This window comes from Bos indicus x Bos taurus, chromosome 8 (assembly GCF_003369695.1).
Source record: "Bos indicus x Bos taurus breed Angus x Brahman F1 hybrid chromosome 8, Bos_hybrid_MaternalHap_v2.0, whole genome shotgun sequence".
NCBI classification, from domain to species: Eukaryota; Metazoa; Chordata; class Mammalia; order Artiodactyla; family Bovidae; genus Bos; species Bos indicus x Bos taurus.
The window spans coordinates 61,371,969-61,398,207 of record NC_040083.1 but is presented as its reverse complement, the minus strand read 5'-3'; the positions used below and the strand labels follow the sequence as shown (position 1 = coordinate 61,398,207).

The window sequence follows — 26,239 nt, the reverse complement described above, 5'->3', positions numbered from 1 at the left end:
ATGCACTTACTACAAATTATTTAAATGATATCTGGTTAATGTCTACCTTCTTCACTCAGAAATTAACTTAAGGAGGACAGAAGCCACATCAGCTTTGTTCACGTCTGTGCCCATAATAACAGCAGCAGCAGCAACAAGTATGTGACAGGTAGTGTGTATACATAAAATCATTTAATATATACTCCCAGCATATTATTTGGACCATAGCCAGCGGTCAGTTCGTTGAATGAATGAACCAGCCCCTCTGCGCACACCTACAAAGTTGCTCATTACCTCCTGGAACAGCCCATTACACCGACAGATAACTGGTGACTGGAAGAATCTTCTTCATAGTGACCCCAGTCGCCTGCCTGCAATTTCCACCCACCGATTCTATTTCTGCTCCAAGGGGCCATGCAGTACCAGCCTTAATCGTCCTTTCGCGAGCTCAACTTCGTAGCGTCTGAAGCCTCATCCGCCCCGTTCACGTCTCCCTCTCCCTACCCTCCCTGAGGAGACTCCGGGTTCCTTTCCGCCGCGGTGGTCCGGAAGCCCAGCCCGGCCGCGCGCCCGCCGCTCCCGGCATCCCCTCCCCGCGCGTCACGTGACGGCTGCCGCCCCGCACCAGCGCGGCAAATACCGCCCCTAGGCGGGGCTCGAGGCGTGCCCGCCCCTGGCCCCGCGCCGCAGTCCTCGCTCAGGTGGCTGCGGCCCCGGCGCCCGAGGCCCGCGGTGCTGTGGGCTAGCGCCCCGGACAGCTCCCGGCGAGGTAAGGGGGAGACAGCCCGAGACCCCGGGATGCCCTGGCCCCGGAGCGGGGGGCGGCCCTGGGGAGGGGGCTCGGGCGCCCTGGGGCTGCCTCCCGGGGACCTCGGGCGCTTCGCGAGGCTGCCGGCCAAGGAGTCTGAGCACCTGGCCCCGGCTGCACCGGGAGGGCTGCCCTCAGGCCGCCCTCGGCCCCGCGCTCTGCTGGCACTTGGAGGCTTAGCTGCTCCGGAGAACATCTGTGCCTTGGTTTCCCCTTTTGTGAAACGGGGCCAGGAAGGTGGATCTCTGCGGTTGCCTTCAGCCTGGAGGTTGTGCGAGTCTGTTAATGAAGTCGAAGAGGAAGATGGGAAGAACCCTCATCTCGGAACGCAGGAGCGAGTGTTTGAGGCCAGGCACCTTTTATGTCTTCTGTGTTTTGTGCAAATCGCAAAGCCTGTCCCGAGACTAGTTTCTCCATCTTTAAAGTAAAGGTGATCAATCCTGTCCTGCCTCGCTCACAGGACCACAATGAAGAACAGGTGGAAAAGCCATCTGAAGAGCCAGAACTCAGGGTGTCAGTTACACCTGGATTCATATCCTAGCTCTGCCACTTACTGTGCAACCTCGAGCAGGATAGAACCCTATCTGTTAGAAGAAGATAACAACAGTAATTAGCTCATGAGATTGTTGTGAAGATTAAGTGTAATAGGGCTTAGCACCGTGTCGGGCACAGAAATGCTCAATAATTTGCTATTAGTACAGGTATTAGTAAGCTAGAGAGTCATTCAGGTGAGGGATGTTTAGAATCATCACACTTCCGTTTCTGCATATTTATTCCTAAAAAGAGTGCTGTACTGATTTCCTAAGAACGGGGCCAAGTGGAGTTCTTCCCCATTTCTGTCTGTTCCCCCTTTGCCTTCTCATTTACAGTTGGCATGTGAACCTGTTGTTTCTACCAAGTGAGTCAGTCAGGATGGGAACATTAATGTATTGGAGCAGATGGGTATCAGATTCCCTCTGAGGGGAAAGAGAAGTGCCAGGCGTGTGCTGCCACCAAAAAAAGCACAATACAGTGATTGACTGTCAGAGCTGGAAGATGCCTGGGAAACCATCTACTCCAGTTGTCTCCTTGGGCAAATGGAGAAACTGGACCCAGAACTGAGTACAGGACTTTGATTTTCTCAGAACCTGACAGGATGTTGGCACTGGGTGGTGGAAAGAACACACACTGTTTACCAGATGCTGTGCTTTCCCTGAATTTTAACCTGATTTCTTCATTTATTCAACAAGTATATATGGAGCACTTACTGTGGGCTTGTGTACCTGATAGGATCTGGAGAAGAAACACACACACACATATTCCTCTGCCAGTTCTTAGTACATTTTAAAATAACAATAGGTCCCCAGTGAGCCTTCCTCATAGCAGCTGGCCCCAAGGGACCGATGCACACAGAGGCCTGAATAGTTTCATGATCAGCCCCAGCGGTCCCAGCGCCCTTGTTGAAGCCTGGTGAGATTTTAGAGACTGGAGAAAGCGCTGCTTTGTCAGGCCTTTTAGTAAAGGATTTCCTCAGGCGTACAGTGCTTGGATTTCTTTTTCTGGTTTCAGGCAGCCCTCTTATTGTTTTTAGATTTCTGAAAAGAGCCACCCTCACCTCGGTGCCTTCTTTTTGGTTTCCATGGTTATCAGACGAATTGTATTTTTATGATAACATAAGTAGCTGTCAAGTAATACATGGTCAGGTAGTCCCCAGTTCCCTGCAGTTTGTTTTCTGATGGTGGTTCTCTCTTTTTTTTCAGTTACAGTGCAGCCATAATATCCTTTGCTCCCTCCCAGCCTCTTTCCTTCTTTCCTTTAACAAACATCCATCAGTGGCAGGACCAAGGGGAGTGGTAATAAGTAGAAACAGAAAAAAAAAAAAAAAAAACCAGAACAACAACACATATAGACCCTGGTTTAGGTATCTCAGAATCTTTAGAGGGATAATCCGAAGGGGCAAATCAGTGGGGCTCTGATAAAGATGTAGATTGGGAGCAAGTGAGAGCTTTAAGAGGTGGTAAAGATGGTGTCCTGGGAAACCAAGAAGATACTGAGATGCTTTTCAAGGAAGATGTAAAAGAAACAAGTTCCTTCTGCGTGTGTCAGGCACATAATAATAATAGTACAAGAAGCATTTTTGTCCTTTCAGTTTACCTTAATGAATGGATCTTCTCTTAAGTCACCTATCATGGGCTTGCTTTGAAATGTTTCCTTATTTCCCTCGTTAGTCTTTCTTTTAGCCTAGGGATGTATTAGTTCCTACCTGTACACATGCTAATATGTTCATAGAGGTAGATAAAGGTAGATAAGCAGATTCATTTGGTTAATATTTTGTCTTTTCATTTTGGATGTTTAACCATATATCTCATTTCAAAACCAGTTGGGTTCTAAGCAGCCCCATATTTCTTTATTTTTCCAAACAATCTCCCAAGTCTCTTAATGCCCCCATTAGTGAGAATTACGAAGTCTCCCACTTCCAAGCCACCTGGGGGCTCAGACAGTCCAAAGAAGTCAGTCTTACTCTCCAGAAGGGAGAGAACAGTAGTCTGAGCAGTCTACCCACATTGTTTCTGACGCAGCTGTATCATATGACTATTGAACAGCTGTCCTGCACAATTTAAGGAAGTGTGTCCACTGCTGCTCAGTGCCCTTATTGGACCATGGCCCTGCCAGTTGATCCCATGCTTGGATTCCAAGGTTGGAGCTTTTTAAATTTATGCCACTGTGCTTAGCCATTCTCCCAAAGGGCATGTGTGGAGCTTGAGACTAAGCTGGTTCCCCCAGTCTCCCCTATTTGGGAAGCACATAGAGGCAGCCTTGGTTGGGGTCACCTCAGACCACATAGTAGAGTTATGTATTTTCAAAGCTTTTCTCAGGGTTTGGGAACTGAATCCTTTCTCGTCCTAACTCTAACCCAAGGCTTTTTGGCAAATCACTTTTACTCCTCTCCAGGATTTTGCCTACCAAGAATACTCAGGAATGCCAACCTTCAACCAGATAGCTCCACCAGGACTTTGGGTGCCAACTCACCTCACTTTTCATAGGTAAGAGTCAAACGGTAATCAATATGTTTATTTTATTGTCTTTGTTTTAAACTTTTAAAAGTATGTGACACAGGAAGTCCAGTGGTCAAGAGTCCATGCTTCCACTGCAGGGGGCACGGGTTCAATCCCTGGCCGGGGGACTAAGATCCTGCATGTCTCAGGCACAGCCTAAAAAAAGAGAGAAATACAACCAAGAATGCATGTGGGTAAAATCCATAAATGTATCGTTTCACAGTTCTAAGGGAAATACACATGTAACTACCGCCTATGTCAAGAAATAGAACATTGCCAGTAGTCATAGCACCCCCTTCCAAATCAAAACCGCCTCCTTGGAAGAAACTATCTTGACTTTTGTGATAATTGTTTCTTTGCTTTTCTTTGTAGTTTTGTCACCTATGTTTGCATTTTCAGCGATACAGTTACTTTTTTGCTAGGTTTCTAACTTTATACGTGTAGAATCATATTGTGTGCTTTTTGTGTTTGCTTCTTTTGCTCAGCTTGTTTGTGAGCTGAATCCATGTGGTGACTGCACTTACTTTCATCGCTAGCAATGTTTCATGGTATGAATATGTCACAGTAGTGTTATTCATCCTTGTGTTTACAAGTGTCTTATGATATAGTTTCTAAATGCAAAGAACAGTGCCGCCATGAACATCCTTAGACATTTTCTATTGTGTATGTGAATGAGTTTCTTAATTTTTTATGTATTTTTTAAATTCACCATTTAACCATTTTATTTTATTTAAAATTTGTTGACCATGCTGCGTAGCCTGTGGCATCATAGTTCCTCGACCAGGGATCAAACCCGCGCGCCTTGTAGTGAAAGCAGAGAGTCCCAGCCACTGGATAGCCAGGGAAGTCCTGTGAACAAGTTTCTTTAGGTTATATATGTTGAAGAAGAATTTCTTTGCTAGATAATGCCAAATGGTTTTCCAAGTGATTGTACCAATTTACTTTGCTACCAGCAATATGTAACAGTTCCTGTTTTTTCACATCCTTGCAGTGACTTGGTATTGTCAATTTAAAAATTTGAAACTCTTCTTGTAGGTGGTTTTTATTGATATCTCTGTGGTTTTAATTTTCTTTCCTTGGTTACTATTAATGAGCACTTTTTTATTGGTTAATCAGATGGCATCTATTGTTTGCTGCCTATTCCGTCTTTTGCCTATTTTTCAGCTTTTCTTATTGATTTATCTGAGTTCTGTATAAATTTTGAGTAGTGGTTCCTTGTCAGTTATATGTTTTAAAAGTACCTTCTCCTGCCCTTTTCATCCTCCTAGCTGTTTATCTTAGATCCTGTTCTGTTGAAGCAGGACCTTAGTGGGGATTAACACTCAAATGATGCATTGGAAGAAGTGGTCAGGAAAAGGAGAATGAGGGAAGCAGGATGGAGGGAGGAGAGGAAGAGAAGGATAACTAGGTGAGGTGGCAGTTTTCTGGAGAAGAGACATCAGAGTGTTGTTAGCAGCTGACACTTGTGTCTGGGGGATGGGTGTGCTAGGCAGTAAAGAGGATCTGGGTGGGGCACCAGTGGTATTCCCTATAGTCAAACCTTTCCCTTCTACGTCAACTTCACTCCATCTGGGGACAACCTCTCCAGGATTCTGGTTAGTTACAGTTTCTGGGGAAACTCACAAGTATAAGGTGAGTGGGACCATCCCAGCCACTACCACTGGTCCAAAGATCAAATCATGCCCATCAACTTCCGCTTCCACCATCCGTATTGGTTTCCCTCCTTTGTCCCTTGAATGTAAGAAAGAACTCTGTGACAAAGCGACCTGGATCTGGAAGTTTATTTTATTATGTTATTTTTAACCACAGATTCAATGTTTAATGCTTCTAGGACAAGTTTTTCAATTTCTTCTTAAGATAGTTTTTGAGTAATATTTTTCAGGAATTTGTCCCTTTTAAAGTTTCAGATTTATTTATGTAAAGTTTGTAATATTTCCTTTCCCTTTTCATGTTTGCAACATCTGTAGCAATATCCTCTTTCCATCTGATTTTATTTTTATGCCTTTTCTTTTTTCTTCTTGAGCTTAGTAGAGGTTTCTTTCGAAGAACCAACTTTTGTCTTCATTGGTTTTCTCCATGGTTGGGTTTTCTATTCCATTAAATTCTGCTTTTTTAAAGAAGAATTTTACTTTCCTTGTATATTTTTTTATTTTTTCCTCTAACTTTTTGAAATGGATGCTTAGTTCATTAAATTCTATACTTTTTATTTTTATTCTTTACATTTAAAGTTAAGCATTTTTTTCCAAATACTGTTTAGTCAGAGCTCATGAGTTTTGATATGTAGTATTTTATTCATTCATTAACACTTTCTAGTATCCAGTGTGATTGCCCTTTTGACTCATAGGTATCTTAGAAATGTTTTCTTCATTTCCAAGGATATGAGTATTTTCTAGTTATCTTTTATTAATTGATTGTAGTCAGTGAGCTTGTTCTGTATAATCTTAATCTTTTAAATTTGTTGAAATTTCTGTTAGGGCTCTGTTTTGAGTTTTTATAAGTGTTATATGTGTGCTTGAAAATAATTTGTATTCTTTAATTATTGGATTCTCTGTAATAGTTCTGTGTAATGCCATTAGATCAAGTTTATTAATTATTTTAAATTCTTGATCCTTACTGATTTTTTTTGCTTATCTTAGCTATTATAGAGAAATGTGTTAAAATATACAACTATGATAATGACATTGTCTATTTTACCTTTTAATTTGTTGCTTTTATATCTTTGAGCCCAATTATCAAGTGCATACAAATATGAAGTTGTTCTACTTCTTGGTGTACTAACCTTATTTTTTTTAGCCTTAACTCTATTTTATCTGATACCAGTATAGCCATACCATCTTTTTTGGTTAGTTTATGCAAGGTATATCTTTTCCTATCCTTTTTGTTTCACCCTTTCTGTTTCTGTGTGTTTTAAGAATGTCTGTTATAAATAGCATATAGTTGGGGTTTGGTTTTTTATAGTCTTTGTCTCTTAGCTGGAACATTTAGTCTGTATTCATTTAATACAACCATGGATGTATTGAGGTTTAAGTTTGTCGTCATATTTTATGTTTCAGCGCATTTGTCCTGCTAGTTCTCCCTTTATTTTAGCTCTCTTTTTCCTGTTGGGGAGGTGGTTTTTAATCACTGCTTTTACCCCCTTCTTCTAGTTTCAAACGGACATTATGCTCTTCTTGCTCTTCTTTTAATGGTTACCCTTGAAATTTTAATTTAACCAAAGTTGATAAATTATGGAAATGATAAATGTCTCTACTCTTCTTTTGGATGGTACAAAACCTTAGGCCACTTGAACTGTCTTTTCCTTTGCCGCTTATTGGCAACTTGTTATAATAGAGTGTATCAGCTTTGATTAGAGTCATTTAAGGACCGGGAGATGGAACCAGTGAGATAAGGGAGGAAAAAAAGTGAGAGAGTAAAGAATTTCCTTAAGAAAACTCTGCGTATACCTGTCAGAACTCTCTTGGTTGCAAATGACCAGCTTAGGCACTCTTAACTTTAAAAAGAAACTCTATTGGCTTATAAAACGGCATAGCTGGATCCAGGGGCCAAAATATTCTTAGGGTGTTTCTCTATCTCTCATAGTCACTTAACCTTGTGTGTCTTAGTTTGGCTTTGTTCCTCAGAGAGTCATCTGAGTTGTCCCCGTGCCTGGCAAGGGGGGATGGTTTATTCTGATCATCTACTTTGGGCCGGGGATCCATCCTCTGTGATGAAGGGCTGAAGCACTTTGCATGACAGCCCCTAGACTCAGGACTAAATGAAGTGGGAGTGGGGTTCTTCTGAAAAAACCAAAAGAGGGAAGGTGCAGACTTCCAGGTCCAGTGGTTAAGAATCCACCTGCCTGTGGAAGGGACACAGGTTCGATCCCTGGTCCAGGAAGATCCCACATCCTGAGGGCCCACTAAGCCCATGCACCACAACTACTGAAGCATGTGCACTCAGAGCCTGTGCCCTGCAACAGGAGAAGCCACCACAGTGAGAAGCCCGCACAACCCACAAAGACCCGCCACACCGCCCGTGTGCAGCAACAAAGACCCAGCACAGCCAACAGTAAATAAAAATTGTGAAGAGGGAAAGTGTGCTGGGCAGACCAAAGTTACAGCTACCACAGTCACTGCACTGAGTAATGGCTGACAGATACAAAGAAAGAAGAGGGTTAGAGAGGTTGCAATTGGAATTAACTCTGTTAATCTTTATAAGAAAAAAGTGGGAGGACATCACCTATTCATGAGCCCACTGACAGGGAAGGAGGAGGCTGGTCAAACAATTCCTTTACTCACTCTGGGCACCTTGGCATTGTTGGCTGAGGACATCTTGGTGGTTGACAGCAGCAGACACGTGGGGCTCTGGTATGTATAGATGTTTTCAACATGTCAGCCGTGGTGTTTGCCATTCCCACAGCCCTTTCTAAGGGAAAGTTCTACATCCATAACTCCTGTTCATGGAGTGGCAGCCCCAGACAGCTGTGTTTCTACCATAAAATCTTGCTCTACCCCTACACCCTGGTCAAAATTTAACTGAACCAGAGATGGACATCAGACCCAAGAACAGCCAATTGCTGGCCTCACCAGGGACCTGTGATGTGACCCAGTGTAAAAGAAGACGCGTGTTCTCTTAGACATTTAAACTGCGGATACAGAAGGACACTTAGCTACAGAAATTGAGGCTGAAATGGTATGTATAGAGAAGCCATGAGGTAGAGTCAAGCCTTTGAGGAGCCCTGGCTAACTGATCTTAGGAGGAAGCAGAAGCCATGAAGGAGAGAAATGTTATGTAGACTCCAAACAAGAGGAGAATAGAGGAGATCCTTGGAGGGTGGCTGAGTCATGTGATGAGTGAAGACCCAGACTGCAGCTGCTGAGGGCCTTGGGGCTGCCATTGATCCAGACCTACTATGTTTCTATTCTTGTGTTTCTTTAAAAATCCATTCTCTTAAATGCCACATAAACCCTTATGATAAGCTCTCTGTTGTTAGCTCTTGGAGTCAAGAGACTCACTAGAACAGACACTCAGAACTTAGGGTCAGTGCCTACATGGGTGGATTTCTGTTGCTGCCAGTGCTCTTTCAGTGATGCTGTTCTGAAAAGAAACCTCATTCTCTTTGCCATCAAATGGCATCAGGTAGCTCAGTTGCAATAAGAATCCTCTGCACCCGCTGCTTGGCCTGGTGGGACTGTCTGCTTTGTGGGCCAGGAAGGGCGGCCGTGACCTCCATTCCATCTCTGTTCTTGTATCTTATCTGACTACAGAAGACCATCACTTACTATGATTTGTTTTTCTAAGAGGTTGGAGGGTTGATTCAAAGGCAGTACAGAAAGAGAAGGAATTTAGAGAAAGGAAAGAGTCAGTAACAGGGAATTCATCACTATTGATTGTGTGTTACTATGTGTCAGGCTCAATGTTAAGTAATTTCCATTCATTGTCTCATTGTAGTCTCACAACAACTCCTGAGGGTTTTATTATCGCCCCCCCCCCACTTTAATAGATGAGGAAGCTGAGACCCAGATGTTCTGACTCCATTGAACATGTGATCTCAGGTGTAAAATAATAAGCACTTGGTGTGGAATTGTCTCAAGCTGAGAGTGATTGAAGAGAAATTTCTGGGAAGCTGTATGTGGCGGAGTGAGAGGCAGGAGGTGGTGAGAAAGAGACATAAGATCTGTTTCCTTTGCAGACCAAGCCGCCTGGGAGGAGGCCAGAGGGAGGCCACCAGAACATCTGGGTTGGTTGGGGTCGGTTGAAGGTCTCTGTTCATTCCTCCTCCTGCTGCTACACTTGCTGCCTGCTGGCCAGAGGGCTGCTGCTGGGCACAGGTGCCTTGATTGTCACAAATACTGGCTTGAGGTCCTAAATCTTTGGCCCAGGCTTCCTAACTGAGTCTTGCTGTGTCACATCCAGCTCAGACACTGTGTGATACTCTAATGCATAATAATTTCAGGAGTAAATTCATGCTTGTTTCATGATCTGTGAGTTTTGTGTAACGGTGAGGTTAGAAGGTCCTTTACCATCATGGCACAAGTTAGGAACCCCAGAACCTCAGGAAGGAAACTAGGAGGCAGGGGCTTTGGACTCAGTCCAGGCTGGGAATGGCAGCTGTACTGCTTGCTGAATAAAAGATGGAATAACCTTTATTCCTGGAATCGGATATGAGAAGACTACCACCTCTCAGGTGGTTAGAAGTGCTTACTGAGATGGCATATAAAAAGCACCTGGCATTTAGTAAACCCTCAACCTTTCCCTGCCCCCTCAAGGTCACCCAGTGAACTAGAATCTGATTCAAATCCAGATTTTGGGTTTCCCTGACCCAGTGCACTCTCCTAGGTGAGAATAAATGGCAGTGCATTGAAGGAGAAAAAGTGGGTCCTTATAGCTCCCAGCCACACTCAGCCCTGTAAATGCGCCAGAACACAGAATTCTTGTCTGTGTCATCAAATTTCAAAGTGGAAAGTAAGAAACAGTTGGTTGTTTCTCAGGCTGAAGAGTACTGAGGTTTGAAGAAATGATAAAAAGCCCAAATGAGATCTGTCATCTTCAAGGTTTTAAGCTTTGTTTCCTTTTCCGGTAGAGTGTGTACATGTGTAAGTGTAGGTATGTGTAGGGCGCTCTTTGATGGTTCATTGTATTTCAATCTCTGTGTACTTTCAAACTAAGATCAACAAAGCTCTAGGAAATGTACTTGATTTGAAGAAAAGTCTAAAATCATTAACCTATTACGGTTCCTCAACTAATACAGTTTGTATTTAGTACACTTCAGAACAGGGGATGAGAATTTCTTCGTTTTTCCTTTGAAAATACTAGAATCCTGAACTGTCCTGGCTCTTTTCCCTTGCTTTTTTGTTAAAAGCAAAATTCCCACCGCTTTGATCTACTGCTGGGGCCTCCCCTAGGTAGGAAGTAGGTACATTTTCTTCATTATACAAACGTGGGACAGGAGCGCATGGGTTGTTGAGTCCCACCTTCAGGGCTATCCGGTGGGGGAGAGGCGGACCCCGACTCCTGAGTCTGCGTGGGCCCTTTTTGTCTGACTCTTCTCAGGATGGTTAGGGCCATCTCTGCTGGGACTCACGGCAGCTCCTTACTGCCCTCAAGTTAACAAAAACTCTGCAGGAACTGAACCAGCTGATCTTTCTCCCTGACCCCTTCAGACTCCTAGAGCTTCAGCCAGACTGAGTTTCTTTCTGTATCCTCTGTGCTGTGATTAGTCGCTCAGTCATTTCTGATTCTTTATGACCCCATGGACTATACAGCCCAGCAGGCTCCTCTGTCTATGGGATTCTCCAGGCAAGAAACCTGGAGTGGGTTGCCATGCCCTCCTCCAGATGATCTTCCCAACCCAAGGATCAAACCCAGGTCTCCCACATTGCAGGCAGATTCTTCACTGTCTGAGCCACCAGGGAATCCCAGCCAAAATTTCCTGCCTGGGGGCTTGGCTGACCCTCTCCTCTGTCCACAGTCCCCATTCATCTTTTCTCTGGATGCCCCAACATCACCCCGTATCTCTGACATCAGCTCTTCCATGAAACTTAATGATTAAAAACCCAGACATTGGGGTAAGGTCTGGCTTCAAAAGGGGGCTCTGCGGCTCTTTAGCAGAGTAATTTGGAGTGAGCCATTTGTCATCTAAGTTCTCTCACTTAGTTTCTTTATGTATAAGATAAAGACAATAATAATTTTAAATCAGTGCTGCTTAAACACATAGTACATACGAATTCCTTGTAAAATTGTTAAAATGCCAATTCTGATCCAATAGTTATGCAGTGGTGCCCAAGTGCTGGCATTTCTAACCAGTTCTTATAGGTCCTAGAAACAACATTCTGAGTTGTAAGGCTTTTGAAGAGATGCTGAGAGAATAAAAGGAAATAACGCATGAAATGTGCTTAATGGTGTGCCCTTCAGACAGTCATGCTAAGTAAACAGTAGCTCCTGCTGTTTTTGTTGCCTTCTCTTGTGACTGGCTGATTCCCCCAGCTAGGGGGTCACATTTTTATTCTTTACACACGGGCTTTCCCTCTTTTATGGCACGGATCACTTTTTCCTTGTACTGCGGTTTTTGGGGGTGGGGGAAGTGGTGGTAGTGATAGCTTCATCTCCTGCCAGACCTGAGGGTGAGGTCTTTATATTATTTCTGACTCTCTCAGTACTTACCACAGAGTCTTATACATAGCAAATGTTGACCACATACTTGGGTTTTCTTTACTTTCTTTTTTTTTTAATTCCACAAGGATCTGTCTCGAAGTGTGGATTCTACAGCTGAGGCTGTTCTAATACTGTACACCAGATAACTGATGATAGTGATCATTCATTCATTCAGTAAGTGTTTATTAAGCACCTACTGTGGGCCAAGCATGGTTCTAGGCAGCTTACAAAGCAGCTTACATTTTACTCAGGGGAGACAGACCGTAAGTTGAAGCCTTAAATAAAACAATAAGCTCCTTGAGGGCAGAGAATGTCTAATTGGTTGCAGTGAATTTCTCTACAGCAGGTGTTCAGGTGCTGCGTCACGTGGCCACCCTGCATCTGCGTGTGCTGCCTCGCTCCTCACATAGGGTAGTCCCTATGCTGTAACTCGCTACTTCCTCCCATCCCCTGTACCCACCCCACACTCCACTCTCCCAAGAGCATTAGTGAGCTGCAGAGATGCCACTAGAGGTTTTATTCCTGACCCCAACTTGCTGACCCGTCATGATATGCAGTGATCTAAATGGCACAGCCGCCACCCTCTTGGAAGCAGTGGCAGCCTGAACGGCACAGCAGTGCTTCAGTTCCGGTGCCTTACGTTGACCAGAATTCTGTATGGTTTTCTCAGGGTGTTTGCTCCCAGTCTCTCTCCACTTCATGCCATTTAGATGTTAGGTTGGCAAGGCATTGGTCACCTTCACTCTCTCTAGTGATCTCACGCCAGAGCTTTAAATGGCATTCTGGTCTCTGTTCAAATGTCACTTCCTTGGAGACCTTCCTTGACGTGGGCACACACACATATACCCCTTAGCCTGCTTTATTTGTCTTCTCAGCGTTTATGTTATTATTTTTTTAAATGTACTTTCTGTCCCTGAAGGTCTTGTTTACTGGTTGTTAGTACTTGGAACAGTGCCTAGCACAATATTAGACAATTGATGAATATTTGTTGAATAAATGATTTATTTTCCTTTGGAAATTCTCAAAATCCTCATGGAGGATAGCAAGATAGCCATTGTGAGCCTGTTTACAGATAAGGAAACAAGCTCACAGATGTTAAAGGATTTACCTCAAGTCACGGGGCTAGGAAGGGAGACAGTCTACTTGTTGAGAGCCAGGTTTCATAGGATTCATCTCCCAAGGGAATGGCCCCTGCTTTCCCCACTGAGACTGGGGACACTCAGGTGGCCCAGAGGCATGTGGATCCCTCCAGTGTGGTTAGGTAGGGACCTCACAGAAACCTTGAGTTCTCACACTCTTGGAAACACATTTTAAAAGGAATAGTTTGAGCCCTGCCTCAGGACCTGCTCCCTCGCATCTAAACAGATTCCCATTGTTATCAGTTATTTACAGGCACAAGCCCTGGGGAACATTTGTTACTTTTAATTCTATGGCTCAGAAGCCCCAGTGACAAAGAAAAGGGGGAGAGGGCAAAACTTGTATACTTTTCTTAAAATTGAAATATAGCCGGTTTAAAATATTGCATTAGTTTCAGGTATACAGAGTGATTTAGTTATTTATTTTTTAGATTATTTTCCATTATGTTGCTGTAAGATACTGAATATAGTTCTCTGTGCTATATGGTAAATTCCTATTGCCTGTCTACTTTATGTATGAGTGCCGAGTGCTAAGTCGCTTCAGTTGCATCCGACTCTTTGTGACCCTATGGACCTAGCCTGCCAGGTTCCTCTGTCCATGGGGATTCTCTAGGCAAGAATACTGGAGTGGGTTGCCATGCCCTCCTCCAGGGGATCTTCCCAACCTAGGGATCAAACCCATGTCACTTAGTCTTCTGCATTGGCAGGCCGGTCCTTTACCACTAGCGCCACCTGGGAAGCCCACTCTATGTATAGTATGATAGTTTGTTGATCTCATACCCATAAATTACTCCCCCCAACCCTGCCCTTTGGTAGCCATAAATTTGTTTGCTGCTGCTGGTGCTGCTAAATTGCTTCAGTCGTGTCCGACTCTGTGCGACCCCATAGACGGCAGCCCACCAGGCTCCCCTGTCCCTGGGATTCTCCAGGCAAGAACACTGGAGTGGGTTGCCATTTCCTTCTCCAATGCATGAAAGTGAAAAGTAAAAGTGAAGTCACTCAGTCGGGTCCGACTCTAGCGACCCCATGGACTTCAGCCTAGCAGGCTCCTCCGTCCATGGGATTTTCTAGGCAAAAGTACTGGAGTGGGGTGCCGTTGCCTTCTCCAAATTTGTTTTCTATGTGAGTCTATTTCTGTTTTGTGTATATATTTATTTGTATTATTTTGTAGATTCCACATGTAAGTGGTACCATATATTTGTCTTTGTGTGACTTACTTCACTAAGTATGATATTCTCTATCGAGTCCATCCATGTTGCTGCAGATGGCTGAGTAATATTGCATAGTTGCTCAGTTGTGTCCAACTCTTTGCAACCCCATGGACTGTAGCTTGTCAGGCTCCTCTATCCATGGAATTTTTCAGGCAAGAGTACTGGAGAGGGTAGCCATTCCCTTCTCCAGGGGATATTCCCAACCCAGGGACTGAACCTAGGTCTCCGCATTGCAGGCAGATTCCTTATGGTCTGAGCCACCAGGGAAGTCGTAATGGCCAAGAATTTTCCACATACGCCACATCTTAAGCCAGTCATGTGTTGATGGGCACTTGGAATGCTTCCTTATCTTGGCTAATGTAAATAATGCTGCTGTGAACATTGGGGTGCATGCATCTTTTCAAATTAAAGTTTTCTCTAGATATATACCCAGGAGTGGGATTGAAGGATCATATGGTAGTTCTATTTTTAGTTTTTTAAGGAACCCCCGTGCTGTTTTCCATAGTGGCTGCACCAATTTATATTCTGACCTACAGTGTAGGAAGAGTCTGTTTTATCCACACCCTCTCCAGCATTTTTTATTTGTAGAGTTTTTGATGATGGCCATTCTGACTGTGTGACATGATACATCATTGTGGTTTGGATTTGCATTTCTCTAATTAGCAATGTTGAGCATCTTTTCATGTGCCTGTTGACTATCTATATGTCTTCTTTGGAGAGATGTCTATTTAGGTCTTTTGTCCATTTTTTGATTGGGTAGTTTTGGTTTTTGTTTCATTTTAATATTGAGTTGTATGAGTTGTTTGTGTTATTTTGGGCATTAACCCCTTATCAGCCACATTGCACATATTTTCTCCTTTTGTAGATTGTCTTTTCATTTTGTTGATGGTTTCCTTTTTTGTGCAAAAGTGAAATGTTGCTTTTATTTCTTTTGCCTTGCGAGACTGATGTAAGAAAACATTGCTATGATTTATGTCAGAGAATGTTTTGCCTGTGTTCTCTTGTGGGAGTTTTATGGTGTCATGGCTTACCTTTAGGTCTTTAAACCATGTTGAGTTTATTTTTGTATGTACTATGAGGGAGTGCTCTAGTTTCATTGATTGACATGTTGCTGTCCATCTTTCCTCACACCACTTGTTGAGGAGACTGTCCTTTCTCCATTGTATATTCTTGGCTTCTTTGTCATAAACTAATTTGACTGTAGGTGTGTGGGTTTGTTTCTGGGCGCTCAAGTCTGTTCCATTGGTCTATATGGCTGTTTTTGTGCCAGTGCTATACTGTTTTGATTGCTATATCTTTGTAATATAGTCTGAAGTCTGAAAGGGTTGTATTTTCAACTTTGTTCTTTTTTCTCAGAATTGGCACTCAGAATTGCTTTGACAATCCTGGATCTTTTGTGGCTCCATATAAATTTTAGGATTATTTGTTCTAGTTCTGTGAAAAATATAATTTTTCACAGGTATTTTGATAAGAATTGCATTAAACCTGTAGATTGCTTTGAGTTGTATGGCCATTTTAATAGCATTTATTCTTCCAGTCCAAGAGCGTTGGACAGTTTTCCATTTCTTTGAATCATCTTCAGTTTCCTTTATCAGTGTATTATAGCTTTCAACATACCTGTCTTTCACTTCCTTCGTTAAGTTTATTCCTAAATTGTTTTTTGTTTGCTTTTGACCTTGTTTTAAACAGGGTTGTTACTTTCTGTTTCTGATATTTCATTGATAGTATAAAGAAATGTAACAGATTTCCCTATGTTAATCTTATATCCTGCTACCTTGCAAAATTTATTTACTCTAATAGTTTTTATGTGGAGACTTTGTATAGAGAGAGTATCTTGTCATCTGCAAATAGTGACAGTTTTACCTTTTTTCCAATTTGGATACCTTTTATTTTCTTTGTTATCTGATTTCTGTGGCTAGAGCTTCCAATACAATGTTGAATAGAAGTGGTGAGAGTGGGTATCCTTGTCTTATTCCTGAATTTCGTGGGAAGGCTTTCAGCTTTTTACTGTTCAACTTTTTACTGTTTATTATGTTGGATGTGGGTTTACCATAAATATTAATAACTTTTATTATGTTGAGATATAGTCCTATACCTACCTTAGTGAGATTTTTTTTTATTATGAATAGATGTTGGGTTTTATCAAATGCTTTTTCTGTGTATATTGAGATGATCTTGTGGGAATATGTATATATTTTTAAGTGTTACCTGGTTATAGAAATCCCTGTTGCTGCATGGATCCCCATGGATTAATGTTGTAAAGATATAGTAAATAATGCCAAATGGAACAACAGAGAATGTGACATTTGCATGAAAGGAAATCCTCTCTGAGCTCAGAGAGCTCCTCAAGGGAGACTTATCAGCTGCAGTGAACATTGGGGTACGTGTATTTCTTCTGATTACAATTTGCTGTGGTTATACAGTCAGGATTGGGATTGCTGGATACTTCTATACTCTTCTCCTTAGTGGTTGTACCAATTTATGTTCCCACCATCAGTGTAGGAGAGGTTCCTTTTCTCCAAACCCTCTCTAGCATTTATTGTTTGTTGACTTTTTGATGATGGCTGTTGGCCATTCTGACTGGTGTGAGGTAATACTTCACAGTGGTTTTGATTTGCATTTCTCTAATAATTAGTGATTTTGAGCATATTTTCATGTTCTTCTTGGCTATCTGTACGTCCTCTTTGGAGAAATGTCTTCTGCCCATTTTTGATTGGGTTGTTTGTTTTTTTGATACTGACATGCATGAGCTGTTTGTATATTTTGGAGATTAATCCCATGTTGGTCACCTCACTGGCAAATATTTTTTTCTATTATTTGAGTGTGTTTTTTTTTCATTTTGTTTATGGTTTCCTTTGCTGTGCAAAAGGTTTTATGTTTAATTCGGTCCCATTTGTCTATTTTTGTTTTTATTTTCATGACTCTAGGAGGTGGATCCAAAAAGATACTGCTGTGATTTACATCAAAAAGTGTTCTGTGTTTTCCTCTTAAAAATTATATAGCAGCTGGTCTTCCATTTAGATTTCTAATCCGTTTTGAGTTTGTGTATGGTGTTAGAGAATGTTTGAATTTCATTCTTTTATATTTAGCTGTCTAGTTTTCCTAGCATCACTTATTGAAGAGACTGTATCTCTCCCTTATATATCCTTGTCTCCTTGACATAGATTAATTGGCCATAGGTGCTAGGTTCATTTCTGGGCTTTCTGTCCTGTTTGATTTATTGGTTTATACTTCTTTTTTTGTGGGTGCCACTACCATACTATTTTGATTAGTGTAGCTTTGTAGTATAGTCTGAAATCAAGGTGCCTGATTCCTCCATCCCCATTTTGCTTTCATAAGATTGCTTTGGCTATTCAGAGTCTTTTATGTTTCCATGAAAATTTTAAAAATCCTTGTTCCAGTTCTGTGGAAAATGCCATTGGTAATTTGACAGGTATTGCATTGAATCTGTAGATTGCCTTAGGTAGTATAGTCATTTTGACAGTATTGATTCTTCTGATTCAAGAACATGGTATATCTTTCCATCTGTTTGTGTCATCTTCAATTTCTTTCATCAGGATCCAATAGTTTTCAGAGCACAGGTCTTTTGCCTCCTTGTGTGTATGTCTGTATGTCTTAGTTGCTCAGTTCAGTTTAGTTCAGTCACTCAGTCACGTCCGACTCTTTGCTACCCCATGGACTGCAGCACGCCAGGCCTCCCTGTCCATCACCAATTCCCAGAGTTTACTCAAACTCCTGTCTATTGAGTCAGTGATGCCATCCAACCATCTCATCCTCTGTCGTCCCTTTCTCCTCCCACCTTCAATCTTTCCCAGCATCAGGGTCTTTTCAAATGAGTCAGCTCTTCACATCAGGTGGCCAAAGTATTGGAGTTTCAGCTTTAACATCAGTCCTTCCAAGGAATATTCGGGACTAATTTCCTTTACAATTGACTAGTTGGATCTCCTTGCAGTCCAAGTCCCACAGGAGTCTTCTCCAACACCACAGTTCAAAAGCATCAATTCTTTGGCGCTCAGCTTTCTTTATAGTCCAACTCTCACATCCATACATGACTACTGGAAAAACCATAGCCTTGACTAGACGGACCTTTGTTGGCAAAGTAATGTCTCTGCTTTTTAATATACTATTTGCTGCTGCTGCTAAGTCGCTTCAGTCGTGTCCAACTCTGTGCGACCCCATAGACGGCAGCCCGCCAGGCTCCCTTGTCCCTGGGATTCTCCAGCAAGGACACTGGAGTGGGTTGCCATTTCCTTCTCCAATGCATGAAAGTAAAAAGTGAAAGTGAAGTCGTTCAGTCGTGTCCAACTCTTCAAGACCCCATGCGTGGACTGCAGCCTACCAGGCTCCTCCATCCATGGGATTTTCCAGGCAAGAGTACTGGAGTGGGGTGCCATTGCCTTCCCCAATATACTATCTAGGTTGGTCATAACTTTCCTTCCAAGGAGTAAGTGTCTTTTAATTTCATGGCTCCAGTCACCATCTACAGTGATTTTGGAGCCCAGAAAAAATAAAGTCTCTCACTGTTTCCATTGTTTCCCTATCTATTTGCCATGAAGTGATGGGACCAGATGCCATGATCTTAGTTTTCTGAATGTTGAGCTTTAAGCCAACTTTTTCATTCTCCTCTTTCACTTTCATCAAGAGGCTTTTTAGTTTCTCTTCACTTTCTGCCAGAAGGGTGGTGTCATCTGCATAACTGAAGTTATTGATATTTCTCCTGGCAATCTTGATTCCAGCTTGTGCTTCTTCCAGCCCAGCATTTCTCATGATGTACTCTGCCTGTAAAATTAAAAGTTAGTTGCTCAGTCAGGTTCAACTCTTGCAATCCCATGGACTTGTAGCCCACCAGGCTCCTCTGTCCATGGGATTCTCTAGGCAAGAATACTGGAGTGGGTTGCCATTTCCTTCTCCAGGGGATCTTCCCAACCCAGGGATCAAATCCAAGTCTTGTGCACTGCAGGCAGATTCTTTACTGTCTGAGCCACCAGGGAAGCCCCTTTGCCTCCTTAGGTAAGTTTATTAATAGGTATTTTATTCTTTCTGATGCAATGGTAAATAAAATTGTTTCCTTAATTTCTCTTTCTGATCTTTTGTTGTTAGTGTATAGCAATGCAAGAGATTTCTGTGTCCTGCAACTTTACCGAATTCATTGATTAGCTCTAGTATTTTTCTGGTAGCATCTTTAGGATTTTGTAAGTATAGTATCATGTCATCTGCAAACAATGATAGTTTTACTTCCCTTCCAATTTGGATTCCTTTTATTTCTTTTTCTTCTGTGATTGCTGTGGCTAAGACTGTGTTGAATAAAAGTGGCAAGAGTGGACATCCTTGTCTTGTTTCTGATCTTGGAGGAAATGCTTTCACCTTTCCACTGTTGAGGACAATGTTAGCTTTGGGTTTGTTATGTAGAGTTATGTAAGTTCCCTCTGTGCCCACTTTTTGACGAGAGTTTTTTTTAAACCACAGATGGGTGTTGAATTTTGTCAAAAGCTTTTTCTGCATCTTTTGAGATGATCATATGCTTTTTATCCTTCAATTTTTTCATGTGGTGTATCACACTGATTGTTTTGCATTTATTGAAAAGTCTTTGCATCCCTGGGATAAATCCCACTTGGTCATGATGTATGGTCCTTTTAATATGTTGTTGGATTCAGTTTGCTAGTATTTTGTTAAAGATTTTTGCATCTATGTTCATCAGTGATATTGCCCTGTAGTTTTCTTTTCTTTTTTGTTTGGTATCTTTGTCTGGTTTTGATATCAGAGTGATGGTGGCCCCATAGAATGATTTTGGAAGTATTCCTTCCTCTGCCATTTTTTGGAATAGTTTCGGAAGGACAGGTGTTAACTCTTCTCTAGATGTTTGCTAGTATTCGCCTGTGAAGCCATCTGGTCCTGGACTTTTGTTTTTGGAAGTTTCTTAATCATGGTTTCAATTTCAGTACTTGTGATTGGTCTGTTTTTATATTTTTCTATTTCTTCCTGGTTCAGTCTTGGAAGATTGTTCCTATCTATGAATTTGTCCGTTTCTTCTAGGTTTCCCATTGTATTGGCATAGTTGCTTGTAGTAGCCTCTTACGATCCTTTGTATTTCTATCATGTCAGGGGATGTTTTAAGGAAGGGGACCATAAGCAGGATGGACAAAAACCTCTTTTGTTCTGTGTCTGTGTCCCAGGTGACCATGGAGGCTGGCGGCCTCCCCCTGGAGCTGTGGCGTATGATCTTGGCCTACCTGCCCCTTCCCGACCTGGGCCGCTGCAGCCTGGTGTGCAGGGCCTGGCGTGAACTGATCCTTAGTCTCGACAGGACTCGCTGGCGGCAGCTGTATCTGGGCTGTGCTGAGTGCCGCCACCCCAACTGGCCCAACCAGCCCGATGTGGAGCCTGAGTCTTGGAGGGAGGCCTTCAAGCAGCATTACCTTGCCTCCAAGACCTGGACCAAGAACGCTGCCATCTTGGAGACCTCTGTCTGCTTTTCTCTATTTCGCCGGAGGAGGATGCGCCGGACCCTGAGTGTCGGGCCAGGCCATGAGTTTCACAGCCTAGGCAGTGCCCTGGCCATGTCCAGCCTGTTTGACCGAATCCTGCTGTTCCCAGGTCTGCATGAAGAGCAAGGTGAAATCATCCTGAAGGTGCCTGTGGAGATTGTAGGCCATGGGAAGCTAGGTGAAGTGGCCCTGCTGGCCAGCATTGACCAGCAGTGCTCGACCACACGCCTGTGTAACCTTGTCTTCATGCCAGCCTGGTTCTCACCCTTCATGTTTAAGGTGGGTGTCGACCTCCGATGCATGGCCTCTCCCAGCCTGACCCTGAGTCTTGGCCTCTTCTCGGTGGGTTTGTAACCCCTTTTTTGTTGGAATTGAGAGTTCAGTCATTATTCCTATAACACAGTCCTCTGAGTTCTACACCAGTTGAGAAGGAGGCACGGGGATCAGTAAAGATCTACATTCTGCTTTGTTCCCTCACTGGAGGTCAAAATTGCCTTGTACTTCTTCCCTTCCAAACTGGACCAACTGGGGCCACAGGTACAGCAGCCAGGTGGGAAAGCCAGGTTCTAGGAGCATGCCGCATGGTGACAGGCAACATTCCCAGAGAGATGGCCAAAGAGGGGACGCTCTGCAGGCCAGGGACCTTCAGCACGTTAGCCCCACTCTGGGGAGGGTCAGGGAAGGTCTGGCTTTTGCCAAGAGTGACTGGAGAGAGAGTCGGAAAATATCAGAACAACATATTCCTTCTAGAAACAGAGCAGTTGTTTTCAGAGACAAGCACGGTAGCTTTTGGTAGCTCCTGGCAGAACAGTCTGCAGCTGTTACATTGCTTAGAAACTGGTTACAGTGCATGGATTTTGTACCTTGTCAACAAAAACTACACCACCACTATTCTACCGGTAACAACCAGATTATCTGTCAGGTTCATAATGATATTTGTGCCACCGGTCATTTACGATGCACTTACTGGGTGCCAGGCATGTCCTTACAGCATGATTAAGATGGGTAGTGTCAGCTGGCTTTATAGACAAGCGAACAGAGCCTCAGCAAGGGTCTCAGACTTTGTAAGGGACAGAACTAGGGTTCAAAACCTGTAATCATAATATAGGTGACTTTGCATCAGTGGTCTCACAACAATCTTGTGGTAGACAGAGGAGATGTGTCCCCATTCTGCAGATGAGGGGCACTGAGGCTCAGAGACACTGAATAACTTTCTCAAGTGGTAATTAGGTTAGACCTCAAATCTAGGCCTTTGAGCCTAAGCACTTTTGAAATTACATTGTACTGTCTTCCTTGAAGCTTGAAAGGCTGCTTGCTAATTAGACCTAGAAGATTTCAGAAGGACTGATGAGGTCTTCCACTGCTGATCTACAGACCCAGAAGAATCGTTCATTTCCATACCCTTCACATTTCATAGACATTTATTCTTGGAGTAAGATGTTCATTTCAGCCTCTGCTTCCCCCTCATCAATGTAGCCACAGATCTTCAAGGGGTAGGTCTTGGCCATAGATGTCTTTGTAGCTCAGCCCACTTCCTGCCTCAGGGCTTGGCATATATTAGTGCTCAGTCCATGATTGTCTTTTAACTAACAACAGGACAAGGGGCCAGAATCACCCTGCCTGAAAAAATGCCAAGGCCAGGGTGATTTCACAGCTGTTTTATATGACTTTTGAGGAGAACCCTGGCAGTGGCTTTGCATCTCTAGAGAGCCAGTGTTTTTCTACAGAGAGGACCAAGTAAGAGAAAATAGACTTAAATTGCATCAAGAAAAAGTTAGGTTAGCCCTAGGGAAGAACTAACAGGTTTAGGGGAGTTAAGTTCTGGAACAAGCTCTCAAGGGAGATCACTGCTGGAGAATGTAAAATTGTCCAAGGATTACTGAACAGGATCATGGGACACTCCCTCCTTTTATGGTTCAAATATATCTCATGGAACTTGGTGTGAAATCCAGAAACAGTTCTTCTTCAGAAATACAGAGCAGCCAGGCCTCACTGTCAGGCCTGCAGAGCTGAGGGCTCAAGTAAGTTGCGCTGTGGGGCTCAGCACTCCCCTGCCCCAGAGGACTCTGCTCTCCATGGTGATAATAGCTGGCTTTTCTCACATGCCATCTTTGTGCCTGGCTCCATGCCTGGTGCTTTGTTAGCTTGTGAGCCCTGTACTGTAGACAGAGAAACTGAGGCTTGGAGCAGTGACATGTCGGCCTGAGGTTACACCCTTGGGAGAGGCAGAGCTGGGAGCTGGGCCCTGCGGCCAGACCTCAGAGCCCCGCGCTCTTTAGCCTCTGTGCTGCGGGCTGTGGCAAGCCTGCTGTCTCCAGCTCTAGTTGTGCACCAGCTTTAGTTCCCACGCAGACTCCCAACACCTGTGTCGGGGCCTCCCACTGCTGGCACAGCCCCTCCTGGCCACCTTGGCCTCTGTCAGCCCTCCCACTTCGCCGGCTCCATCCTGAGTCCAGACACTAGGCTGGCCTCTGATGAGCTGCAGTCCACAGGCTCAGGGGAGGCTGGCTTGCAGGGCCAAGGGAGGATGACAGTGAAGGGAGAGTGCTTTGGAGGGTGAGACCCAGAGAAGTGCCACGTGATGGGACACAGTCTCTGTGAAACTGAGGCACCACGTGGGACCCTTACCCATCAGAGGGCTTGGTAAAGTTGGGCTTGCATCCCAGCCAGCTCCTGGGTCTGTAGAAATTGGAAGCTTCCCCATCATTTCTAATCATCCCTAGAGTGATAGTTTCCTGGTTCATCTCCAGTATTAACATGTGTCAATTCCATTTCCCCCATCCCTCTGAGCATTCAGCATCTTCCCCCTTCTGCAGGTCACCCCCACACTCCTTATTCTAAGTGCTTCATGAGCATTGGTAGCATTTATTTGAGATTTGGGGAGTTGGGGAAGGGCCCTGCTGCAGAGTGAACTTCTCTGCCGTTCTCCATCTCCACTCTTGCCCCCGCCCTTTGGGACTGGAGGGAGAGAAGGGCAGGCAGCTTCCTTCATGCAGAGCAGCTCCCAGTTCCTCCGGGGCTGGCAGACATGCACCCTGTGGGGAAGGGAACGTGACCAGCAGGACAGAAGGCCTCTTGAGGTGCCACCCCCTCTGGAGCAGACAGAGCTCTGACAAGCAAAACAGATCTTATCCCTGTTACACACACTGTCTCTCGCTCTCTCATCTCCCAGACAACTTCAGGTCACGTCCAGTTTGACAACTGCAACTTCGAGAATGGGCACATCCAGGTCCACGGCCCAGGCACCTGCCAAGTGAAGTTTTGCTCCTTCAAGAACACTCATGTCTTTCTGCACAACGTGCCCCTGTGTGTCCTGGAAAACTGTGAATTCGTGGGCAGTGAAAACAACTCGGTGACTGTCGAGGGCCACCCATCCTCAGAGAACAACTGGGCCTACACGCACCTCTTAGGGCTCATCAGGTCCTCTCCTGGCGTGCTCCCCACCGAGGACTCGGACTCTTTAATGTCCCTTGACCTGGAGAGCAGGGACCAGGCCTGGAGCCCAAGGACCTGTGGCATTGTCATTGAAGGCAGCCAGAGCCCCACTAGCCCAACCACCGGCTCCCCCAGGGCTGGCTCACAGGATGCAGAGGTGGGCAGCAATGGGGAAAGGGTGGCCCGGACCCCAGACAGCAGCGATGGAGGCCTGAGTCCCAGTGGTGAGGACGAGGACGAGGACCAGCTCACGTACAGACTGTCCTACCAAGTGCAGGGCCCACGGCCAGTCCTGGGGGGCTCTTTTTTGGGCCCACCGCTGCCTGGAGCCTCCATCCAGCTGCCCAGCTGCCTGGTGCTGAACTCCCTGCAGCAGGAGCTGCAGAAGGACAGGGAGGCCATGGCACTGGCCAGCTCCGTGCAGGGCTGCCTCATCCGCAAGTGCCTCTTCCGGGACGGCAAGGGAGGTGTCTTTGTTTGCTCTTATGGCCGAGCCAAGATGGAAGGAAACATCTTCCGGAACCTGACTTACGCGGTGCGGTGTATACATAATAGCAAGGTGCTGTCATAGGCTTACTGTGCAGACCCATGAGGCCTCACTGGGTCACCAGGAACATGATTTTTGAGTGGTGAGAGGGCTTCAGTGGTTGTATGCTGGAGGGCTTGGATAGAGCTAGTCTGTATTTTCTAAAAAGTCATCATCTCTTAAGCTTATAATACACACTTGCCTCATGTCCATCATCTGACTTGAATGAGGCAGAGCTGTCCTGGTAAGGAGTTTCTGGTATCCGCATTCATCCTTAGTCTTGGGTAGGTGTGTCCATGGGTTTAGGACCTTGGCAGTGGGCCCTCTGCAGTGGTCCTGCCTCACCTCATGCACTAGGAGGGGAATTCTAACCCTCAATACCAAAACATTTTCTTCCCACATCCCTGAGGGATAAAGGGTTTATTGTTTTTCTGTCTTCCACCCCCCCACCCCCACCCCATGAGAGCCACGGGGTTTGCAGCTCTTCACCCAACTGCTTGAAGCTTGTTCTCTGGGAAAATTAGGGGGGAAATCCAAGAGGGGCTTAGTGCTTTTTCCAAAGTGACTGTTCTTTCCCACCAAGTGCCCAGCAGAAGGGAGGCATCTCTGGCCTCTTGTCTGGCCCTCAGCCTTTCTCCATGAGCAGCTGGCATGGTCTGTGGAGAAGTGAATAGATGCAGCTTCTCCCGGGGCTTCTGTGCTCTTACTGATTCACACTTGGCTTTTAACAAGTTGTGAAAACAGTTACCCAAACTTTTCTTTCTGGCTAGCATGGCACCTGTGTCTTTTCAAACAAGCAGGTAGTCCCATCTCATGTCCTTGGAGGTGCCTTTTTCCCTTAGGTTCCAGGCTCGTTGGTGGTCCTGCAACCTCAGCTCTCATGGATTCAGAGATTCTTCTTGTGGGAGCAATACTCTTTCTAACTTTCTCCATTATAAGCAGAAAGCATCTCCTTGAAATTGTACTTGCATTACACTTTACCCCTCCCAGGACTTAACTCTAATGTAATATATTGTTTATTGTTAGTACACAATTTGCCTTCACATACTATATTGTATTATGAATACACAGTTTTTAAAAAAACATACATTTTAAGTTTTTATATAATTATTAAATATAAAAAGAAAGTGTAAGTGGCAGTACGCCCTCTTAATAAGCTGTGTGCCGGCTTATGGTGTCTTCCCTATCCCTATACCAACGTTTCTAACTGTCTCTTAGTTTGGAATTCCAGTGGGTTTTCCACCCCAAGATAATACATTAAGAGAGATGCAGAGTGGGCAAGAATGGGTATTTGTCTTACAAGTAAAAAGCCAAAGGGAAGGTGGGCAAGGAGCGCCTGTGAGTTACCTTACCCTCTAGCACTTCCTTAGGCAGGTGAAGTCCAGCAGAAGTGCCTATGGGATTGGCACTTGGTTCCGTTTAAAGTAGCTGTGCCCTCAGACCTCTGGGGAACTCTTCACGTGGAGTTAGCAGCCTGCCTAATCCTATCTC

General features: G+C 44.3%; 1 protein-coding gene across 2 annotated transcripts in view; it reads left to right on the top strand.

Annotated features, from left to right (window-relative positions):
- Positions 1-641: 641 nt before the first annotated feature.
- Positions 642-26,239, top strand: part of FBXO10 (F-box protein 10) — a 42,628-nt gene continuing 17,030 nt past the window's right edge. For both annotated transcript variants that reach the window (XM_027549684.1, XM_027549683.1), the window contains exons 1-4: positions 642-748; positions 3,719-3,810; positions 20,476-21,066; positions 23,960-24,781. In XM_027549684.1, coding sequence (XP_027405485.1) covers positions 20,482-21,066; positions 23,960-24,781 — 1,407 coding nt within the window. In that variant the 5' untranslated portion in view covers positions 642-748; positions 3,719-3,810; positions 20,476-20,481. The remainder of the gene's footprint in view (positions 749-3,718; positions 3,811-20,475; positions 21,067-23,959; positions 24,782-26,239) is intronic.